General features: G+C 40.8%; 1 protein-coding gene across 1 annotated transcript; it reads right to left on the reverse strand.

Moving 5' to 3' along the window:
- Positions 1 to 296: 296 nt before the first annotated feature.
- On the reverse strand, positions 297 to 20643 carry LOC138197706 (hemicentin-1). The gene is made up of 21 exons (XM_069148564.1): positions 20501 to 20643; positions 18806 to 19072; positions 18412 to 18732; positions 17867 to 18088; positions 16962 to 17189; positions 16597 to 16860; positions 14624 to 14878; positions 14370 to 14522; positions 13615 to 13830; positions 12409 to 12651; positions 10841 to 11042; positions 8630 to 8649; positions 7612 to 7890; positions 7172 to 7501; positions 6791 to 7054; positions 5572 to 5723; positions 2451 to 2586; positions 1597 to 1863; positions 1171 to 1503; positions 832 to 1086; positions 297 to 746 (listed from the first exon to the last, which is right to left on the reverse strand). Exons 1-21 carry the CDS (start codon positions 20556 to 20558, stop codon positions 739 to 741), a joined length of 4473 nt encoding a protein of 1490 aa, XP_069004665.1. The 5' UTR covers positions 20559 to 20643; the 3' UTR covers positions 297 to 738.
- Between the last annotated feature and the right edge of the window lie 277 nt (positions 20644 to 20920).

The raw sequence follows: 20920 nt of genomic DNA on the forward strand, positions 1-20920 counted from the left end.
TCACTTCTACAATTACCACAGGACATTTCAATAGCACTGATGGTGATGATGACAACTTCATGTATGTATTTTCAAAATAGTTTTCCTGGTATTTCTTGTCTTTGTAATGATTATTTGAATAAATATTTGCTTCGCCTGGTAGAAGCTGGAAACCAGTGTATTGTTAATGTTTGATGAAAAGTCTTATAACCCCGTGATTATGTCGCGACATGATGGCCTATTTTTAATTATATATCATACTAATATTAAAAAATAATCTTATTTAATGTGTAGGTATAATATAAACAAGTGAAAACTGTTTTTTTTAAATTTTATTTTATTGACAAGAAAATTAAGAAACTGTTCATATTTACAGTAATGGTCTGCTACTATTCATCGTTGCTATATCAAGAGTAGCTACGCTTTTGTAATGTTACAAGATATCTTCATTAATAGGAAAACATAGACTATAGTCAAAAATATAAATTAGATACAGAATGTCACAGGAAAAGCATAAAAAGTGAACTACACCCAGACTAAACCAACACTGACAAATTAAATGGCAGTTACCAAACATAGTATATTCAGGTCTTTCATTTTATGAGATCTAATTCTGGATGATAACAACATTCACATAAATATCCATGGAGTTATGAATGTATTGTCATTTTCCATCTCCAAAGCAGCAAGAGTAAAATCCCCTCTGTGGAATTATCCTTGTGTGTCTGATGTAGTCATCTCATTCCATCACAGCTCATCTCAAATACCTAAGTAAAAGCAAAAGAAGCAGCAGGTTAGGATACAGAGTATGAAAACAACTTGCACATAATGTACTTCAGAGCTTCCTTCTACCTTTGGTCTTTTCCTTCACTATGAACTGCTTGCTTTTCTTCTCCAGCGTATTGGAGGCAGTGCAGGTGTAGGTCCCTGGGTGCAATGATGAGGAAGTAACAACTGCTTCGTCCTCCATCCTCTCCGGCATGGGACTGGAGGACTGCCAGCTGTATACAGGTATAGGGTTTCCAGTGGCGGTGCAGTTTAAGGTCATTTCGGCACCCTCTATAAAGTCCATAACCTCTGTTTCAGGACTGAGGAACGTTGGAGGAACTAGACAAAAGATAACATGCATCACTCTTCTACGTGTAAAACGTGAGAACTTGTGTTACAATTTACGATAGCTTTATGACTCACAATACACAGATGCATTAAGAGGCTCCGAAGTCACACTAGGAGGTGGCTGTGGTCCCTCTGGTCCGAGCTCCAGCTCTGCTACACATCTATACTGTGCTCCGTTCTCAGCCTTGGTAGGCGTGATGACAAGGATAGAGGACACTTGGACAGGTGAGGAGGACGTGAGGTCAGAGAAGGAGTGGTTATAGACCTCAGTCTGCGCTCTGTACCACCTCAGGGTGAGATACTGAACAGGAGCGATATTCTGAACCTCACAGAGCAGCTGGTACTCTTTTCCCTCCACCATGGGGCCCGTGTGGTTCACCTGCCTGATGGAGACGCTATCTGGAGTTTCTAAATTAAATGATAAACAGGGTTCAGGTAGGTCAAACAGATTAATGTGAGTCATTCATTTTAAAACCAGGTGTTAAACAAGAGTTGACTCACTGTAGAGGACAAGGTTGAGCTTCTCCTCACACTGTCTCGGAGCTGTGAAAAACACCCCGTAGCAGATGGGCTCTTCTATCCAGTCGATGAGACTGTCCACTTTCCACTGGACGGACCGGTCCTCTTGTGTGTGTGTAGCACTAATGGCAGACTCCCAGCCCAGGACACGTACTGGGCGAGCGGCCTCACAGCTGACCGACACTGCTTCCCCAAAGCCCACCACAACCCTGGAAGGCTTGAGGATTAGGGAACAACCTTCACCTGACACTGAGACATAAAGTCATCATCATCATCATCATCATCATTATTATCGCCAGTGGCATCACCACATTTCATTTTCATATTAAGGTAGGCTACTGCATAAAAGCATAGGCTCCCTGTTATGTAACCCTGTTACAACACACACCAGTCAAATCCCAAGTAATAAATGAGCCTAACATTTCCAAAGTATTGCAAACAATGAATTTAGCCTCTAACTATATTGCTGATGATTCATTATTTATATAGTGACAAAATGTGCGCTTTGTAGAACTACATACAGGATTTTACTTGCAGCTTACTTTAGCTGACAAATCCAATCAAATCCATGCAAACGTGCATTTTTAACAGTTTAACTGTGTCACTGGTAGCCTATGATACCCTGTAGTGTAATCTAAACACAAACAGGCCTATTTTCAGGCTAAAAAAAAAATCCTTAGTCCACACAATACTAATTAGTCTGTTCTAATCCTGCGAGGACCGCCTTAAACTTTCACATTATTACAGACTAGAGGATCACCAAACCACTATTAATAAGACAATTATTGAATCAAACATTTTCTGTAACCCCAAGAAGTGACAAGAAACCCTGTTACCTGAACAAAACATGCAAAGCACGACAATCCATCTCAGAAAGTTGTTTCCCATGTTATTTTCTGTACTGAGCCGTCGATTAAGGGTCGAGAGAGAGAAAAATTCCAACTTGAACAACCTTGGCAACTCTGCAGGGAACTATGTTGGAACAAAACACAGTTCCCTCCCAGCTGACTTTGGTGGGTGGGGGGTAAATGGGAAAGAGGGAAATTTAACAGGTGGCAGGCCTCTAAGAAACAATACAAAGTGCTGCAGTGATCTTTTAGGAGGAATTTTTGGGGGCCAACAGATAACTCAGAAAATGTCTTAGCAGGAATAATGGAGGCAATACAAATATACCACTCACATTAATATATGTATTTTTCATTTTCAATATCCAGTTTATAGTGAAAGCAGGGCAAAATGTTGTTGACAAAAGGGATAGTGTTACTTTAGAAGTGTACCAAAGCACATAAATTATAGTGTAACCAAGTTCAAATTATAAAACTACTTCTGTTGTGCAAACTTTCTGCTCTTCTCAGCTTTGCAGACATGCAGGCCTAAATCTATAACATGAAGATAAAATGACATAAATCAGAAATAGATTTTCGTCATTGTATCAAGTAAAGTTGGTTAAACTCCAGCCTAAGGTAGGTGTGGCCATTGTACACTGTCAAACCACCGAGTCCATCTCCTGTTTTAGTGTCAAATCATGACTGGCTATGACGAAAAAGCTTGTTTTCGTAGTTCTTGCGTGCTCGTCTCCTGTTGGTTCTGAACTCCGTGCTTTGTGAGATCCCAGCAGGCAGGAGGACTGGTCTTGTGCAGCATGTAGCTTGTAAGACTCCCACTGTGACCAGAATGCTGCACAGCGTATCGGCTCTGACCTGCAACTGCAGTGCAAAAGAGCAAGTGATTGGATGCTTTTCTGTGTATTTATAGAGGAGCACAGCTGGTAATCTCAATGCACAGATTACAGTACACGATCACTTCACTTGCAGCTTTGAATATGCTGCTCCTTCTACAAGTTCTCTAGAGAAACATGTTAAGCTTGCGTGTTAATAATAAAGCCTTTTTGTTAAAAACTCCATGACAAATTGAGCAGTGTCTACTGTGCCAGGTTGCCACGGCAACACAGTCAGAGCATACACAAACAGCACTTTCTGGTGAAGGCTTTAGTGGGAATGACAGGGACTGAACTTAAAGGACACGGTTTTAGAAAAACAAAATTGGTTTATATGGGCAACCGTAGACAGGCTAACAAACACTCTCCTTTACATTCACTTTGTCCGTAACTAATTAGTATGGCAGTCTCAACACGGTATAATGTAAGCAAGACTGAAAGAGACAGAGAGAGGTCCAAGGGATTGACAAAAGGTGGCAGGGGAACATAGACACGGGTTTGACTTTGCCTCAATCAGTATTCTGCCTCAGGATGTCACAGACAGAGAAGTTGGCTTCATCGAAACAGCTGATGCATATGCTTGAGCCACACATGCACACAATACATTCACATTATAAGCAATGTATCCCTTTTAAAATCACATCTCTCACGCTAATGTTCCCCTTTTCAATTAATTCAACTTTCATAATAAATGTCCACTTTTTTAAAGAAATTTGTTTCTACTGGTACATTTGACAAACTGTTTATCTAATACAAGATTTAGTGGTTTATATTCAGATGGGCTCAAATATCCAAATCTTTTTTCATTTGACAATGCACGCACATCAAATAAATGGCATGGGCTGTTTATTCAGTGCAAAAATAATTCAACAATCAAAAACTTTACCAGTACATAGATAAATCTAATTTCACAGGACACGATAGAATAATTTATGCTTACATCAAAATAAGTTTGATAAAAACCTCATCGACATTATAAACCATTGCAGTGTAAGTAATTATCGTAGCGGTACCGATATTTCTGCTCAACATGTCATGATAAAGGCAAATTAAATTAACAGATTAATAACATGATACGGAGCACCTTTTTACCTCAAAATCTAGACTCTTTGGTGTTGCAGCTGCATTTCTTGAACATTAAACAAAGAATTTGTAACAAGGCAATAATGCAAGTAATAAGTAAAAAGTGGCTGTTGTGTCCCGTTGATACATATCCTTTGACTCATCATTCGTGTATTATTGCAATAAAAAATTATTCTATTGGCAGACAAAAACGCCCCCCCCCAAAAGCTTTCAATGTTTGGTTGCCCGGCTGCTGAAGAAATCTTCCACAAGCTGGAACACCCACTGTTCTGATTGATTGTCCGTATATATGTATCATTGCTAGCGTGTCCAAGATAAATTCTTCTTCCAGTTTTGATTTAGTTTCATCCTCACAGTCTTCGATTTTCAGAGGCTCCCTGGAGTATGTGGCTCTTTTCCATGCTGCTAACTTTGTCTTCCCATTTGGTGTTGCACAGTCAGGTAGCATACAGTACAGTGGGTTTATCAGAGCTTTTCTGTTGCAAACATGGTGATAAGTGCAGCTCAGATCAAACCTTACATTAAACATGCAAGAAACAAAACCAAAACAAGAAGCTATAGGAAGCTAAAATGGTCAGTAGAGCTGCAGAGTGAGGTGTTAATGCTCCTGGTTTCAACACAAAATTTGATTTAGTCGGTGTGTTTACGTGCACTGAAGTAACCAGCAGTCTGCTTTTGATATGTGCTTTATGTACCGATGATGCATATGGCGAAAAAATTCAATCCAAAGTCAGACTAAAACTGAAACAGAGAGTAGCTGTGAGCAAATGCTTTTCTATAAAAAGGTCAGAGAGCAGCATCACTTCAGAGTCAGAGAAATATTATTACCGACCTGTTGCATTTATGGGCAGATTTACTGCAACAAGATTACTACAGTGCATGTAAACACACTCTCCCTGCTGTAAATGTACTGTTTGTTAATACAACAATGCTGATTAGTGGCGCTTTGACCCCAGCTGATGAAATTATGCAATTTTAAAGCTACAGTGGGCCAGCAGAATCAGAAGTACACCAACAGTGCATGCAGAACAAGCAATACCCCACAACCTTTAAAATAAATGTCACTATGTTTCTCCAAGCAAACAAAATAATATTAAAAAGTACCATTTTTATGGTTCAGCCATGCAAAATAGAATTTTAAAAAGTCTGCCTCATACAGGTCCTGATGAGGTAGGTTGTCCTGGGAGATAGTTGCCTTTGTTGAGAGAAAATGTACCATCAGGTGTCATAAAAACGAGACCACCAACGAAGAGCAGGATCCCCAGGGGCACAAACACTCCAAAAATGACTGCCATGGTCGTTCGATCCCCTGTGGGAGAGGGGGATTTTTTGTTACATTCTCTCTCTTTACTTATTAGGTCAGACCTTCTAGTCTGTCAACAGAAGAGTTGCTCTGTTTGTGGTAAACCACACATCCCAAAACAAAGATTACAACAAAGAACGCAGCAAGTAAAATCCCAGCAGTGGTCCCAGGGTGACTACCTATTGGAGAACAGCATGAAAAATTACAGACAATAACGCAATACAAAAACATGTGAAATGTGATGTATTTATGGTGCGTTCATGAGCAACTGGGAGGTGGGAAGTTCCAACTTCACAGTGGGAGAAAACACCGAAAACGCCTGTTGAACTGGGAATATCCTACTTGAAAAGTCGGAGGTGTTTTGAGAGCTCTGAGAAAAGGTTCGACCTCACATGACTTGGCAGTGTTTGTGGTGAAAGGAAGAAATCTGGGCTAATTGCTTAAAAAATAGCCAGACGGTAAACCAGCCTACCTGGTTTGCTTATTGTGTTACCTGTAAGAAATACAGCGTAAAAATAATATTGACTTCCTGAGCTCTATTTCTACTGGGTTGGTTTATATCAAGTGGCAACCTTGGGGTGGTGGGAGGAGGGTAATCAAACAGACACACACCCTAAAACACAGCTTTTTGAAGCTTTTTTCCAAATAATTGGATTATTTTCAGTTGGACAATCAGAAATCTAATCAGAAGGAGTGACTTTCGCTAGCAAAACCGAAATAACTCGTAGAAATGTTTTATTGCCTTAAAATTGAATCAGACTAGTTGAGTCTATGGAGCCAGAGGCTTTTTTGGAGCCAACCCATAGCAGCACTCGGTGGTATCGCAGCTTAAGACACTACCGCATCGGCCTTATTTCTCAGACCCGGAAGCTACGTCCACTTTTATATACAGTCAATGGTTTATATGGATGCTGACTGTGTTGTTTAACACTTCTGTGTTTTGACAGCAGCATTTTGCAGTGTTGGTCATGTTGCCTGCTTGTGAACGCTTCGTACTTGGAAGTCGGATGTTCCAAAATAGAAACTTTTCCACTTCCCAGGTGCCTGAACACATGTTTGAGACAATATCTTACTTGCAGCTCCGACGACAGTGAAAACTTTGGTGCTGGTGCCCTGGGTGTTAGAGGCTATGCATGTATACACCCCTGGAAGCTGAAAGGATAGGGTCAGAATGGGTTGATCCACATGTTGATTCTTGTTCGTCTCTTGTGCGGGGTGTGGGAGAAGCCAGCTATATTCCGGCATCGGGTTTCCTTTAGCCATGCAATCTAAGGCTAATGATGCATGAGCTGGAAGTTCCAGCGTCTCATTGGCAGGCTTGAGGAAGGTTGGCGGGTCTGAGGATATGCATGAGATAAAAATGCAGCCAAAGAGAGAAAAACAAGGAAGCATTAAAATACAATCAGAGAAAAGAAGATCTGACAGCTTAATTTAAGACGACATTAAAAACTCACAGTGTACAATAACTTCTTGTGACTTTGATGACATCGCGGCGGGATTTTGCTGTCCTGGCAACAAGTTCAGCTTTGCTTCGCACCAGATCTGAGTTCCATTATCACTTCTATGGGCAGTCAGAGCGAGGACAGAGGACTTACTGACTGGAGATAGCCTGGACTCGACAAATGTCTCATTAGGGAATGTCTCATTTCCTTTGTGCCAATATACGACGAGGCTGCTGGCTGGAGCGACATCATCAACTCCACACTGGAAGTGATACTGTCGGCCCTCCACCATGGGGCCCACTTCACTTGAGATCTGAGACATGGACACACTCTGCGGCATTTCTGTAACAGTGTGATAAAATTAGAGAGAGGAAAAATAACTATGACAAATCACAACACCGGTGGCATTAAATGATCAAAAACAAAAGCTGATAAAGTTAAGGTCTACTTACTGTAAACAGTAACTGGTAGGTGTATTGTACACTGACGGTCATCAGGGAGATTGAGAAAACAACTTGAACTAATGTCCCAGTCGTCCACAGGGTTACTATTTAAGGGAAGATAAGTGACCCCAGATACAGTGCCTGTTCCTCCGGTAGTGGATTCCCAGCCCATTCCAGTTATCGGGCTGGTTAATGAAGAAGTACAATTGGCTGAAAAGGAGTCTCCAAATCTCACCACAATACGGGGAGGGTTCACCTTTGCTGGACAGGAGGCACTCATTGTACTTCCTACAAGGACAAATTAAGACTTAAAGTACAAGCAACCATTTATAAAACAGTGTTACAGCCCTGCGGGTATCTTTCTACTCCACTACATTTATTTGACATTGAATATTTTACATGCTGGCAATCTAACCAGCGTTTGAAATACAACACACTGCTCCAAAATTTTTCATTTTTTTCCCTCAAAACTTCTCACGTGGTTTAATCCCAATAAATGTTCAAATGATCCAATATCTCACAAAAAATATCAAATATTAGAGACAGCACATAAACCCCTCAGATTGATGTGGTCTCTGTATGTAAAACTGTATGTAAAGCAGGTCAAAATACCTGCAGCATCAGCAATGGTAACATGCTGCTTAAACACAGATTAGAAACGTCATATATAATAAAATATAAGTCAGAGGGTCCAAACCAGCACATCCACTTATGATTTAACCACATTTTGCAGCTACTATTTATTTTATACTAGTAATGTATTTATCTCAATGCCACTTCCTTTTGTCCGAAAAAGGGATCGGAGGTCATAAACTTAATAGTTTACATATAAATAATAGTTAGTCAATGAGTTACAAGTTGCCAGATTCGATCTCTGAATATAAAAGTAATCATGTTTAAGCAGACTAATGAAACATTGGGCGTCGGCCCCTGATAAAAAATTAAAAAAAAACGACGCTGTAATGTTCAAATAGTGGCGACACAACTTAATGTAAGCGAACTAAAAGCGCACACAAAACAAACTTACCTATGCACGCGATTAAACCGCTGAAGAGGAAGAACCACATCATGTTTTCAGTTCCTGGTCAACACTGTAACTAGAGAAATAAATAGCCTGTACATTTGCAGCTACAGAGGAAACGTTTTCCAAATCCGCGTTGCTCTTGGCTTTTACCTGACCAGTCTCGAAAGTAAAAGTTATCTTGTGGTGCATTGACGTGCGACTCGTAAAACTCTACATGCTACAACGTCGTGCGTTTCTTCCGACCAAACATCCCCTTCATTCGCCATCATGGGTTTACATGTGGGTTAAAGGTTAAATTCGACAATTTGGGAAACGCTTGATAAAACAGATGTTTTCAGCTGGAGAGAGCAACCTGTTTACTTAACAGCATAAATACGGAAACGGCTAATTATTTGTAAGTTTTTAATTATTATCATCAATTTTGAAGCCATTATTAATTTATTTATTTATGCTTTGCGACTTCCGTTACTGTCAACACTCGGACCTGATGGCACATGGCGATTGAAATACTGGAACTCCCCCGTTTCTCAAGCGGGTACTTTGGAAATTCCTGTAATTGCTGTAGTTCCGACAGCACTGGAAGGCGTTGAGCTTGGAAAAGCTGCTGGATATTTCAGAATAACCGCCCTTCCGGGGAGCATTTCCATCGAAACTGCAGGATTTGGGCGCCGCCTTTTGTTTTGTGTGTGTGCGCAGCAAACTGCCCCCAACACCCATTTTTACACATTTAGCATTTACACAGATAACTTTGTACCTGAAAAAATAAACCTGTCAGCAGGCTACAGCAGAAGGATTTCTACACTTTGTACTGAGGGCTCTGTCACGTTTTAAGGAGTACATATAGGACTGCAGGATAATGAATACTTTGATATTATATATATTTAGATCCCCTTTTATTTTCTGTTGCATACACAAAGCTTGATGCAGACTACCTATAAAATAATGTATTTCTTACTATTATTAAATACAGTCTTAAGTGATTGTAAATTTAAATACATTCAGGCCTACAGTTTTCTGATCTAACTTTGAATTTCACTTATGACAGTGACAAAAGCCATTCCTGAATATTTGTGTTCATTTGTAAATTAAACGACAATTTAAAACCTCTACACAACATTTTCCTTTCTTAAGTCCTCCCGATAATTCTGCACTGATTTTGTTCTCATACAGATCTTTGTCGTTGTCATGTTGTAACCATATTAGGGAGTACGATAAATACCAAAAGAAAGTATTTGAAAAGCCGCATTTTTTATGATAAAATACTGTTTTACACCAGTCACAAATATTTACAGCAGTATTATCAAATGTGGTACACTGTCCTCATGTCCCTTATATCGCAAGCAGGACTTCCTTAGATCAACGTTTAATTACATGTGCAGTCCGTTTTCAATACTAAATTGTTCAGTCTTTACTGTTTCTTATAAATAAATATAAAGTTTTTCATTTACAGAAAATATTATCCAGAATATACAGTTCACTCATACAAAAGCACACAAGTGTGGAAGAAGAGAAGTTGTCCCATCAGGCCCGAAGCCTGACACAGTATGGCACAGAGAAGGCTCCAAACTCAGAAGTGCAATGGCTTACAAAATATAAAGGACAAAAAGATCACACATTCTGTAAAACTGGTCGTCAGTGTCACACTTCTCGAGGTGCAAACATGCATCTTTAACAAAAACAGTTCTTTTCCTGTTAGTGTGAGAACTGAAACCACAGCAGTCTCAGGTTCACAACATCTTAAACCCTCAAGTCAAGTTTGGTTTGTAACTACATACAGAGATCTGACTTTGAGTTCATCTTAAGGGGAAGGAATTCTAGAAAAAAAAAAAAAAAAAATCAAGTATTAGTAAAACTAATCCAAAAAACAACAAAAATAAACTATATTAGATTCCCTTTGTGCTCATGAAAAATATAAAAAAGTGATTGTCTTGCAAGTCAGAGCCAAATTCTGAGTCCTCGCGCCTTCTTTTCTTTGTGTCCAGTGAAAACTGGTAAAAATCCAGTAGTACATACAGAACTGTACATCTCAAGCCAAGTTGTTTAACTATATCAATCCAGAGGGATAAAAGGATTACACATAGGACAATAGATGTGAGGATAACGGAGCCTGAGTGGTATTCAGGCTCTAAATGTGCTGTAGATTCTGGTGGCTGGGAGATGCGGCTCATTCAGAGTGGTGAGCTATCCGTACTGCTCTATCAGCACATGTACTGCTAAGACAGTTTGGTCATGGGCAACGGCAGGTCCCAGCCGTTGTGAGCCACGTTGCCGTTGTGAGTGCTGAGTTTGGGGTTTTTAAGACTGTAGCGGCGCATCTTGGTGTTCTTGTAGTAGATTGAGTAGATGAAGAGGAAGATGATGGAGATGGCCACCACTATGACGGCCACGAATCCAGCAATGAGGGGAAGGTAGTCCTCTGTAATGAAATGAGTAAAAAAAATTAAAAAAAAACAACTTTTAATAATTCCCTTTAAGTTCAATTCTCTATATTTTTTTAACATGGAAGAATTCATCTGTGAACTTTTCACGCATTTAAGTCGTTTTCTACGATGTGATCAACAAACATTCACCTCAGTGGAAGCACATCCACAAATGAAAATTATAAACAGGTAGTTGATCATCTAGTTTTTACAATTATATGTTCTAATAGGAAGACTGGCTTTTACTCAGTTTTAATTCACACTTCCCTGGCTGCTATTGTATCTATTTTGCTCTGTTGGCAGTAATATGCAGTCGTGGTACCTTTAATTCCTTGAATCAGAAGTTATATTACAGTCACAGAGAAAATTCAGGAAGGGAGTGGTTAAATGTCCATCTGAAAATTGTTAAATAGTCTGGAAATCAGTGTGGAGTTTAAACACTAACTGAGGACTTTATTAGGAACACCATACTAATCTTTAGTATGGCCTTTGTTTGCCTTCAATTCTTAATTTATTCCACGAGGAAATATTCCTTTGAAATTCTGCTGTGTTGAAATGACTGCATCACTTCCTTTATGCAGGTTATTCAGCTGCATATTCACACCATGAGTCTCCTACTGTATCACATACCAAAGGTGCTCTGTTGGATTCAGATCTGGGGAGGCCACTAAAGTCATTGTCATCTTCATGAAACCAGCTAGAGACTGCTTGTATTTATGACATGGTCCACTATCCTGCTAGAAATAGCCACAAGAAGATCAATTATAAGTGTGGCCATGAAAGTATGCACATTCCCCACAGCGTTACACCAGCAGCAGCAGCAGCCTGGACTGTTCACACAAGGCAGGTTGGGGTCTGTGGATTCATGGTGTTGATGCAAAATTGTGAGCCTCCATCTGCAGCCTCAGCAGAAATCAAGATTCATCAAAACAGGCTAAATTTTTCCAATCTCAAACTGCCCAGTTTTGGGGAGCTTGTGCCCACTGCTGCCTCAGTCGGAGCTGAATTCCTGCTCAGCACACTGGTAAAGCTACTGCAGTTCAAATCAGTCTGATAATTCTTCTTCTGCGTTTTTATCCACAGAACTGATGCTCACTGGATTGTTTTTTTGTTAGCCGTACCATTCTGAGTAAACTTTACAGACTGTTGTGTGAGAAATTTCCAGAAGATCAACATGGTTTATGTGCTGCACTACTGTTGCATGTTCAGCTGATTGAATAGTTCTATGAATAAGCAGGTGTACGGGTGTTCCTAACAAAGTGCGTTTATTGACCTCAAAACCTCTGGTTGGGAGATCTGGTGTCCCCGCTGGAGCTGGTAATTTACGTACTTCAGTTTTCTACAGGAAGATATTTACGTTACCTTTTAAAACCACATGAACCACGTATGTTGCGGAATCAACATCGTTCGTGGCAGTGCAGTTGTAGAGGCCGGCCTCAAACACCACGAGTTTGCCTTCGGACAGAGAAGTCGTTTTGCCTGAGCTGTAGAGCCACTGGATCTTTGGAGGCGGGTGACCGTCAGCTTCACAATCAAGCTGCTCCGGATAACCTCTGAACACTGGGATTGCCTTCGGAAGCTTTGTGGTGTTAATAATGGGTTTATCTGTCGAGACAAAGAGGTAAATAGAGCAGTGTGAGGACAAAGACTATTCAGAGACTATGACCCAAAATGCATGTACATTTTGTGGAACTATACTTGCGCTAACATGTTGGTGTGAAGTCCCCAATTCATAGTAATCGTGTTCACTTTGTCCAGCACATACAACTGGCGATCAAAAAGTTCAGGAGCTGTTCTTGTTGCACACAAATAGAGCCCAGTATGGTACGGAGCAGGGGGAAGCAATAACCTTCTCGAGCGTTTCCAAGTTACGTGGTTTGATCAGCATCAGCACCTGCGTTTGCACACCTTGTTGCGACCACTGCTACGCGGACATTTGAGATTTCACCACGGACCTGAAACTTGAGCGGAGAGCGAACGTCTCACGCGCTGTTAAAGTTAGAAAATCCACGACTAAAACCCTCGCCAGGATTCGTTTTGGAGTGGCATCGACGTTTCAAGGGGGGCAGGATGTCACTGTCGAAGACCGAAGACGACGCTTCAAAGTCGGGAGCGCAACCGACAGCATGTTGGTGGTTTCCTTTGATATTCGTGCGGTTGCGCACTGAATTCGTCTGAGGGGAAAACACTCAATGCACTGAACTGTGGTGCGACGGCACACCAGCTCCCTGCACAACGACACAATCGTCGCTCCACACCACCCCTACCCACTCAAAATCAAGTTCAAGTTGAAGGTTTGGAGACCGTGGAGGAGATCCGGCGTGAATCGTCGGTGGTGCTGCGCACGCTTACAGAACGGGACTCCCAGGGAGCGTTCCGAGCGGGTTAGGAACGGCGTACTGCTGCACAATGTAAATCAGGTATGGTTTTTGAATGTTACAGTTGCACTCTCTGAACTTTTTGATCGCACAAAGTACACGTTGTCTTACTGACGGGCTTTCTGGAATGACCCATCACCACAGTATCTGCATTGTGACTACTGAGCAGCAAATGTAAACGTGATCTCACAGAAGACGGTGATGTTGAGAGGAGTGGACGTGGTCGGAGAAGGCTGTGGTCCCTCGTGTCCCAGGTCCAACTGAGCCTCACATCTGAACTCGGCTCCATTGTCCTTCCTGTCCAGAGTGACTATAACCGTGGACGACACATTTACCGGAGATCTGATCGCACTGATGTCGCAGTTAGAGTTGTTCTCGGGGTGACAGCCAGTCAGTCGCATTGAGCCTGATAGGACAAATGAACGTGTTGGGGAAAATATAAGATGAGAAACCAACATAAAAGTTCCAGTTAACCAATCAGGGGCTGAGAATATATAATAAAACATAATTAACTCTCAGATTAGTCAGTACGACCTGATGTGTTGATTTGACATTTACACCCTGCTGACTCTAAATAATCAGGACAACTTGTTCAAGGGAACGTGTTTGCAGCAGCTTTTGTTCAATTCTCTGTGCTTTATACAATAATGCAAACCATTTCTTGTCCTCGTGTTGATAAATACAGGCTTGTGTGCTTAATATCTGCTTAACGAGGGAGATGACGCGTTGCAGTTTTAGGAAAACTGACGATTACTACAAATGTTCACGCTTCAGTCGTGAGAATGAACTAACCTACACTTCAGCAGTTAAGATCAGATTTCTGCCTCAATGACAATTCCTGCTTTCCATTTAACATCCTATTGTTTTCTACTGCAGTGTGGCTCACAGTGGTTGATATCTCCGGCCTCACAGAAAAGATTAAACATGTAGAGAAAGTTACACCACCTGGTTCAATGGTTGTGTTGCCTCTGTACCACCGCACACTGAGGTTTTGTACGGGAGAAACGTTGAGTACGTCACACTGCAGCTGGAACTCTCGGCCCTCCACCACTGAGCTCGAGTCATTTACACCACGGAGGGAAACAATGTCTGGTGTTTCTACAAAGGCGGGACAAAATATCAGGGTGGTTAAAACAATTCGAGAGACACATTTAAAAAGTTAATGATAGAAGAGCAAACGATTTGTTAAAAATATTTACTGTAGAGAATGAAGTTTAAAGGTTTATCGCATTTCCCTCGTCCCCGAAACGTCCCGGTACAGACAGGCCTTGCGTCCCAGTCTTCATGGGTGTTGGGAAACCAAACTGTGCTATTGCGTCCCGCCTGCCAGTATATTCCAATGACATTACTGGAGTTGGTCGACGTCGACGTGCAAGTTACCGGCTGACTTTTGCTTCGGTACGGCATCACCATCGTGTCTGGAGTTATTTTAATCGGGCATTCTTGCTTGGCACCTGTGGAGCAGTGAGTGGGGGTGTAAGATGTTATCCCAGTCCGAGTCTACATTAAAGTAACACAACATTGTCACATCCCGCGGTGTAGGGAAATAGTGCTGAAAGACTTAAAGGTCTTAAGAACAAAAGCTATGTCTCTGGAAGCGACAGGAAAGGACTCAGGAAGGATATACCCCTCCCTTTGGGAAGTCTGCACTTGCTGCCCACCATTCTTTGTGCTGGACCTCAACTATAATATCTACATTTCTGTGAAATGCCTCACACCTAACCCAGCCCATGTCTTCTTGTAAATCAATAAGCTGATCTTAACTGAGACTTTTGTTTAATCATATAAATGGAACAGCCATGGGAGGAGCGAGGAAGCTAAAACAGTAGATTGCCTACAAAATGCAACGCTTACTAATAATCACACTTTACAACAGCACACGATTTTCCACACTTAAGTTATCGTGCGTCAAACATAAATAAGTCTCGTTACATTCAAAGTTTCCAGTGTCCTCACATTTTTTTTTTTTTTTAAACAGCGCCGTGTGTTGCTTTAAGTTGGCTCCTAATAACGCAGGCAACATAAATAGACACCGTTAACCGCTGAGCCATTTCAAACTCCACACAAAAGAAAGCATGAGGTCTCAAAAAGTGACACAACTTACTCGACTCTGTCCCGTTAGAAAGCGACAGCAGCTCTAAAGTCAAAAAGACTGAAAGCAGACGAAGAAGGCAGAAATTCTCCATTTGAAATAAGTTTCAGCGGTTGTTGTTGTTGTTGTTTTTTCTTCCAAACAGCTGTTCGCCGTTCTTCCGTTTCAGTTTCTACTGCTTCACCTCAGCTGCACGCAGCGAACAAACCAGCGGCGGCTCGTTGACTTTTTAGGAGGAAGCTGAAGCTAAGCTATCGCTGCTACCAGACCCACATCACCGCAGAGGAAACCGCCGGCCCCCCCCCCCCCCTTACTGGGCACACACACACACTGCATACCCTCACTCCCACTATGACTATAAATGTAGCAGCTGGGGTTAGGCTTTAAGTTGTCACGACGCCAATGACAGATAAATATATAATAATTGGAACTGGTAAAAAGAAAAAAAGTATATAATATAAAGTACAAAATGAAAAATGAAATGATTTTGACCTCAGTGGGGCGACTTCTGAGTGGGGCACAAAGAATTTAACTTTCCAAAATTGGGGAAACAAAGAATAAATAAATAAAACTCCATTTAACTATTCCTGTGGTTAAACCTAGGGTCTGGGACCCCTCCAGTGGGTCAAGAATAATATGAAGGGGGACGTCACGTGAATATGATTGAAAAGAAGGAAAAAAAAAACATTGCCCTGCTACCAAAACTTATTTTGATGTTGCGAGGTTTTTCTCCAGTTGTTGCTTTTTTGTGATTTACAGGATATTTTTGCCTCCTCAAGCTTTAAACAATTATTCAAATTAACACAATCTAAAGCCCTTTTCCCACTGGTGGTACCGACTCTACTCGCTTTTGCCAGCAGGTCGTTTTCTGGACTCGGTTTTCCACCGCTAATAGAACGAAACAGAGTGATGTAATGACGCAGTTTCTGCTGACCAATCAGTCTGCAGTGTTTTCACATCACTTTTTACTGTCGACTCCACGAAGGTGAGACCAAAAATAATTACAGGCATCAAAAACTTTTGCCCAATGGAAAAAGTATATAAAAAAAAAATATTACGTTCATTATATTGAGTTTGTACCTGTCACAGTGACTTTGGCCATTTTTGAGACACTTCCTTTGCTGTTCCAGGCATGACATGTGTAGGAGCCCATGTTGTACGCAGTGGCATTGCCGATGACCAGACGGGACACTCCATCTTCATTTTTCTCCACCACGTTGGCCATCTTGTAATAACTCCAGGAATATTTCGGTCGAGGGTTCCCCGTGGAGGAGCACTTTAGCGACACAGTGGAACCAACGTCGACTTCGGTGTCGTCAAGCTCAACTATCGGTGATGGTGGGTCTGCACACAACAATTCAAACAGTATAAGCTGGAGAAAAAAAAACCCAAATACAATAGAGTAACAGAGTAAATCACTCAAGCTAAAAGTATTAAGGACTTACATAGGACAATAATATCCACCGTGGCGTTGACACTTGAGAGAACATTCGAAGCTGTGATCAAGTACTGCCCCCCATCACTTCTTGTAAGGTTCTCCGGAAGTTCCACCTCGCCCCCGTCTTTGTACCAGATCATTTCGGGTTCAGGAAAGCCCTCGACAGTGCAGGTGAGGTTGTGAGGAGTGTTCTCTAGTGTAATGTAAGAGCTGGGACACGTCAGCTTTGGTCCATCTGTAAAGAAAAACATTGTTAGCAGTGCATTATGTAGTACAGTTATGTAGTAACAACTTATCACATAAGTGGTATGGTAAAAAATTAAATCAGTCAACTGCAGTATTTTGAAACAGTTTTAAGATATAGTATTTTTACTCCACTGCATGTTAGAAGGAAGTATTGTGCTTTTTATTTCTCTATCTCACAGCTACAGTTTCTTTTCAGATTTAGATTTCACTTTCAAAATGTGTCGTCAGTTCATTGAATAAAATGCATTATCCAGCAGTATGTGCAAGTTGTTGTAATTACTGTCACCCTGACCTACAGTAAAATGTGGTTTTCACACTAATACATCCATTAAAGTAACATGAAATAATAATTTATATTTTGCATATAAAAGTATATTTTTTTTTTGTATCTTTTGCTGATATACTTCTACACTTTTAGTTAAATAACATTTTAAAGCTAGCGCATTCAATTACAATGGATTCATTTTTACTTAAGGACCTGAGGACTTCTTCTACTAGCACCCAAATAGCAGTGAGGTCCAAGCTTTATTTGTGCATCAAGAAGTTTGCAAGTGGAGCCTAAAGAGTCTTTACATTCGAAAAAGGAACTAAGATGAATGATATTGGAATCTAATTTTACTGTCTGCCGTATGTAGTACTGCCATAAAGACTGAATGTCACACTCACATAAGACAAGAACCCGGATGTCCTTTTGGGCAGAGGAGAAGCCCTTAGCTTCAATTGAATACATCCCTGCACTTTCCCTTCTCAGAGGGACAGTCCAGTTGAAGGGCTGTCCATCTTTCAGCCACCTGATGTCGGGGGTGGGATTTCCTGTCACAGAGCATTTATTCGCCAGCGTTTCCTCTTCCAATAACTCGATAACAGAACACAGTATTTCTGGTACAACTGAACAGAAAGAAAGGTAGCAAACATTTATACTATTTGACTTCAATTCAACAAAAACTCAGCGTAGGCACAAATGAGGCATGAGAAGTGACTGAAATGCAGAAGTGACTGAAGGGCATACATGTCTAAAAAATAGACATATATAGTTCCCTTTTAGGTACATAGGGTCTTATGAGGTCAAGATATTTTACACATGCACTACCTGAAACAGTAGCATAACTTTTGTTGGTGGTGTGAAAACAGTACGGAAAAAATGTACTCTGACTCTAACATAATACACATTAAAAATGACCTTTGACAAGTAAAATAAGCACCATACTTACAGAAAACTGTAATATTATTCTCCTGTGAGGTCACAATAAGTTGTGGTCCTTCTGGCCCAAGGTCCATAGATGCCTCACATCTGAATGTGGCACCGTTGTCTTGTCTCGTCGGTGTAAAGCTATAGACAGATGACTGATTCACTGGTTTCTTACTGTTTATGTTTCTGTAATGTTGTGTAGAAATGATTGCATCTCTTTTGTACCACCTTACGATGAGATTTTGAACTGGTGCTATATTGAGGATGTCACATGTGAAGTTGCTTTTCTCCCCTTCTTTCAATACACCATCGGAGCTGCTGATGTTGATTGTTTCTGGAAATTCTGGACAAAAGGAAAAAGTTGTCAGACACAGTCATACTTTCATTCTTGTCCATGACCAACAAACAAGACTTACTGTAGAGAACAACGTCAAGGGTCTTGAGGCACTGTTCTTTTGGATATAAGTTCAAAAAGCAGAAGGTCGTAATGTCCCAGTCTGTCAGGCTCTCCACAGTCCAGGGCAAAGGGTTGACTTGCTGCACACCTGTGCCGTTTTGTGAAGCCTCCCAGCCTATTCCTCTGTACTGGCTCTCTGATGTGGTGCAGTTGACTGAGACTCGGCCTCCATATTTCACCACAACTCTGGGGGGGCTCAACTCAATGGGACAGGAGCCATGCACACCTACAGCATGGGGGTGAGGTTAGATATTTATATAATTACCACAAAAGAAACATTCCTTGGCAATGTTTGCTCTCTGTGTACTGTCAGTCATTTAAAAGGGGGTGGTATAGTCATCACGTTGGCTCTGAGTGCATGCCCATGTATGTCGCAGACTTATGAAAAGCTTGACAAATTCTAGCCTCGTCTATCAACTGACCAAAGAATGTAGAGTTATTTTTTTCCCACCAGATAAAAAGCCCCTTGCTTGCCATAATATTGTTTTTTCTAATGTATCTATCAGTTAATAAAAACCCTTAGAGTCTTTTGTTTGTTATCATATTCCACACAATTATTATTAGTAGAGAGAAAATATCTAAGTGAAAACAGAAGAAAAACTGGTTGAGAAAGATAGAACAGTGCTCTTTTAACAGCCAAACCTCCATCTAAAAAAAACAAACTAAAAAAAATGAATACAAGTGAAAAGACTTCACCACTTTTCAATATTTATATGTCCACAAAAAGCCAAAATGGTCAGCAAAGAGAGATCAGTGACTGCGGAAAAAGTATGTCGAGGCAAAGTGGTCAAAAGAAGTGATAATCATTCAATCAATTAAGATTCATTAATTTAAGGAAGGATCTCTACAAAACAGCCTTCCATGTTCTGCCCTTTCATGATTATCACAGCTTTTTAAAGACCACAATGTCAAAGAAGAAGTCAACATCACAGCTTTAACAAAAATAGAGAACGTGCATATCTGATTAACATATTCAAAAATACGTTTTGACTTTTTTTTCCACACCCTCGACCTTCACATTCCCCTATAAATCTTTTCAACCACACGAGTGAAAATGTAAAGGTTTAAAGTATATACAGGCTACTCGTCACTACAGTCAAGGTCAGCAAGTCGGGCAAGTAATTTATTGCAGAAATATACTTATTGCAATTTAGCACTCATAATTTGTAGTAATGAAGTTGGTCGTCAGGTTTGGTGTCCCTTCACACTTGCTGGACTGGAGTTTTTAATGTTCTCTCCAATGCAGGAGGATTACCCTATGAAATCAGCTTGAATCTAAATTTTAATCAAAGTTTAATAGCAGCCTGTATGTTGAGCTTTTTTTTTCTTTCTTTTTTTTTTTTTTTTTTTTTTTTTTCTCGGTGCATAAAGATCTGAGTCTCTCCCCCCTCACATGCTATCACTCCTTTCTGGTTATTACAAAGTTGTGCACCGGTGGCATGGATCAGTTTGACCTGTTTTAATGACGACGTGCCTCCTCGTCAAAGCATTATATTCACATTTCTGTGTAGTCCGTATGCAGTACAGCTTATACTTTATAACTTCAATATGCCCTCTGTCACGTGACAAACATGACACAGATATACATTATATATATTTAAAAAAAAAATCAATTCAGACCATCATTTCAGCAGTGAAAGAGAGAGCAGCCTACCTGTCGCAATGAGAAGGAGCCCCACGACGAGTCGAACAAACAGTGTACTTTCGCTCATTTGTTTTGAACAGTGTCCCTTCTGTCGTTTAATCCAGCTCTGCTCCGCTTCTCTTCTGGGGGCTGCGCTGTGTCGATCCGCCGTAAATCAGACAGAGGAGAAAGAGAGAGAGAGAGAAAGAGAAAGATACAGCCTGAGCACACGCACGCTCTCTCTCTTTCTCTCTCTCTCTCGTCTCTCTGGACAATCGGTGGTTTGTGTGGGGGGGGATCATGTCTGTTATTCATGAGTCAGGCGATCCTAGTGGTTCTACTGTAATAATATAGTGTGTTTGCGACATATTCACAGATTCATGTTTGTACTTTTTTTTTTTTTTACTTTCAATTGGACAATTTCATATCTTTTCAAACTTTCATCTAATA

This window comes from Embiotoca jacksoni, unplaced genomic scaffold (assembly GCF_022577435.1).
Source record: "Embiotoca jacksoni isolate LCO1_2020_lvr unplaced genomic scaffold, fEmbJac1.0.p SCAF_15, whole genome shotgun sequence".
Taxonomy (NCBI): Eukaryota; Metazoa; Chordata; class Actinopteri; family Embiotocidae; genus Embiotoca; species Embiotoca jacksoni.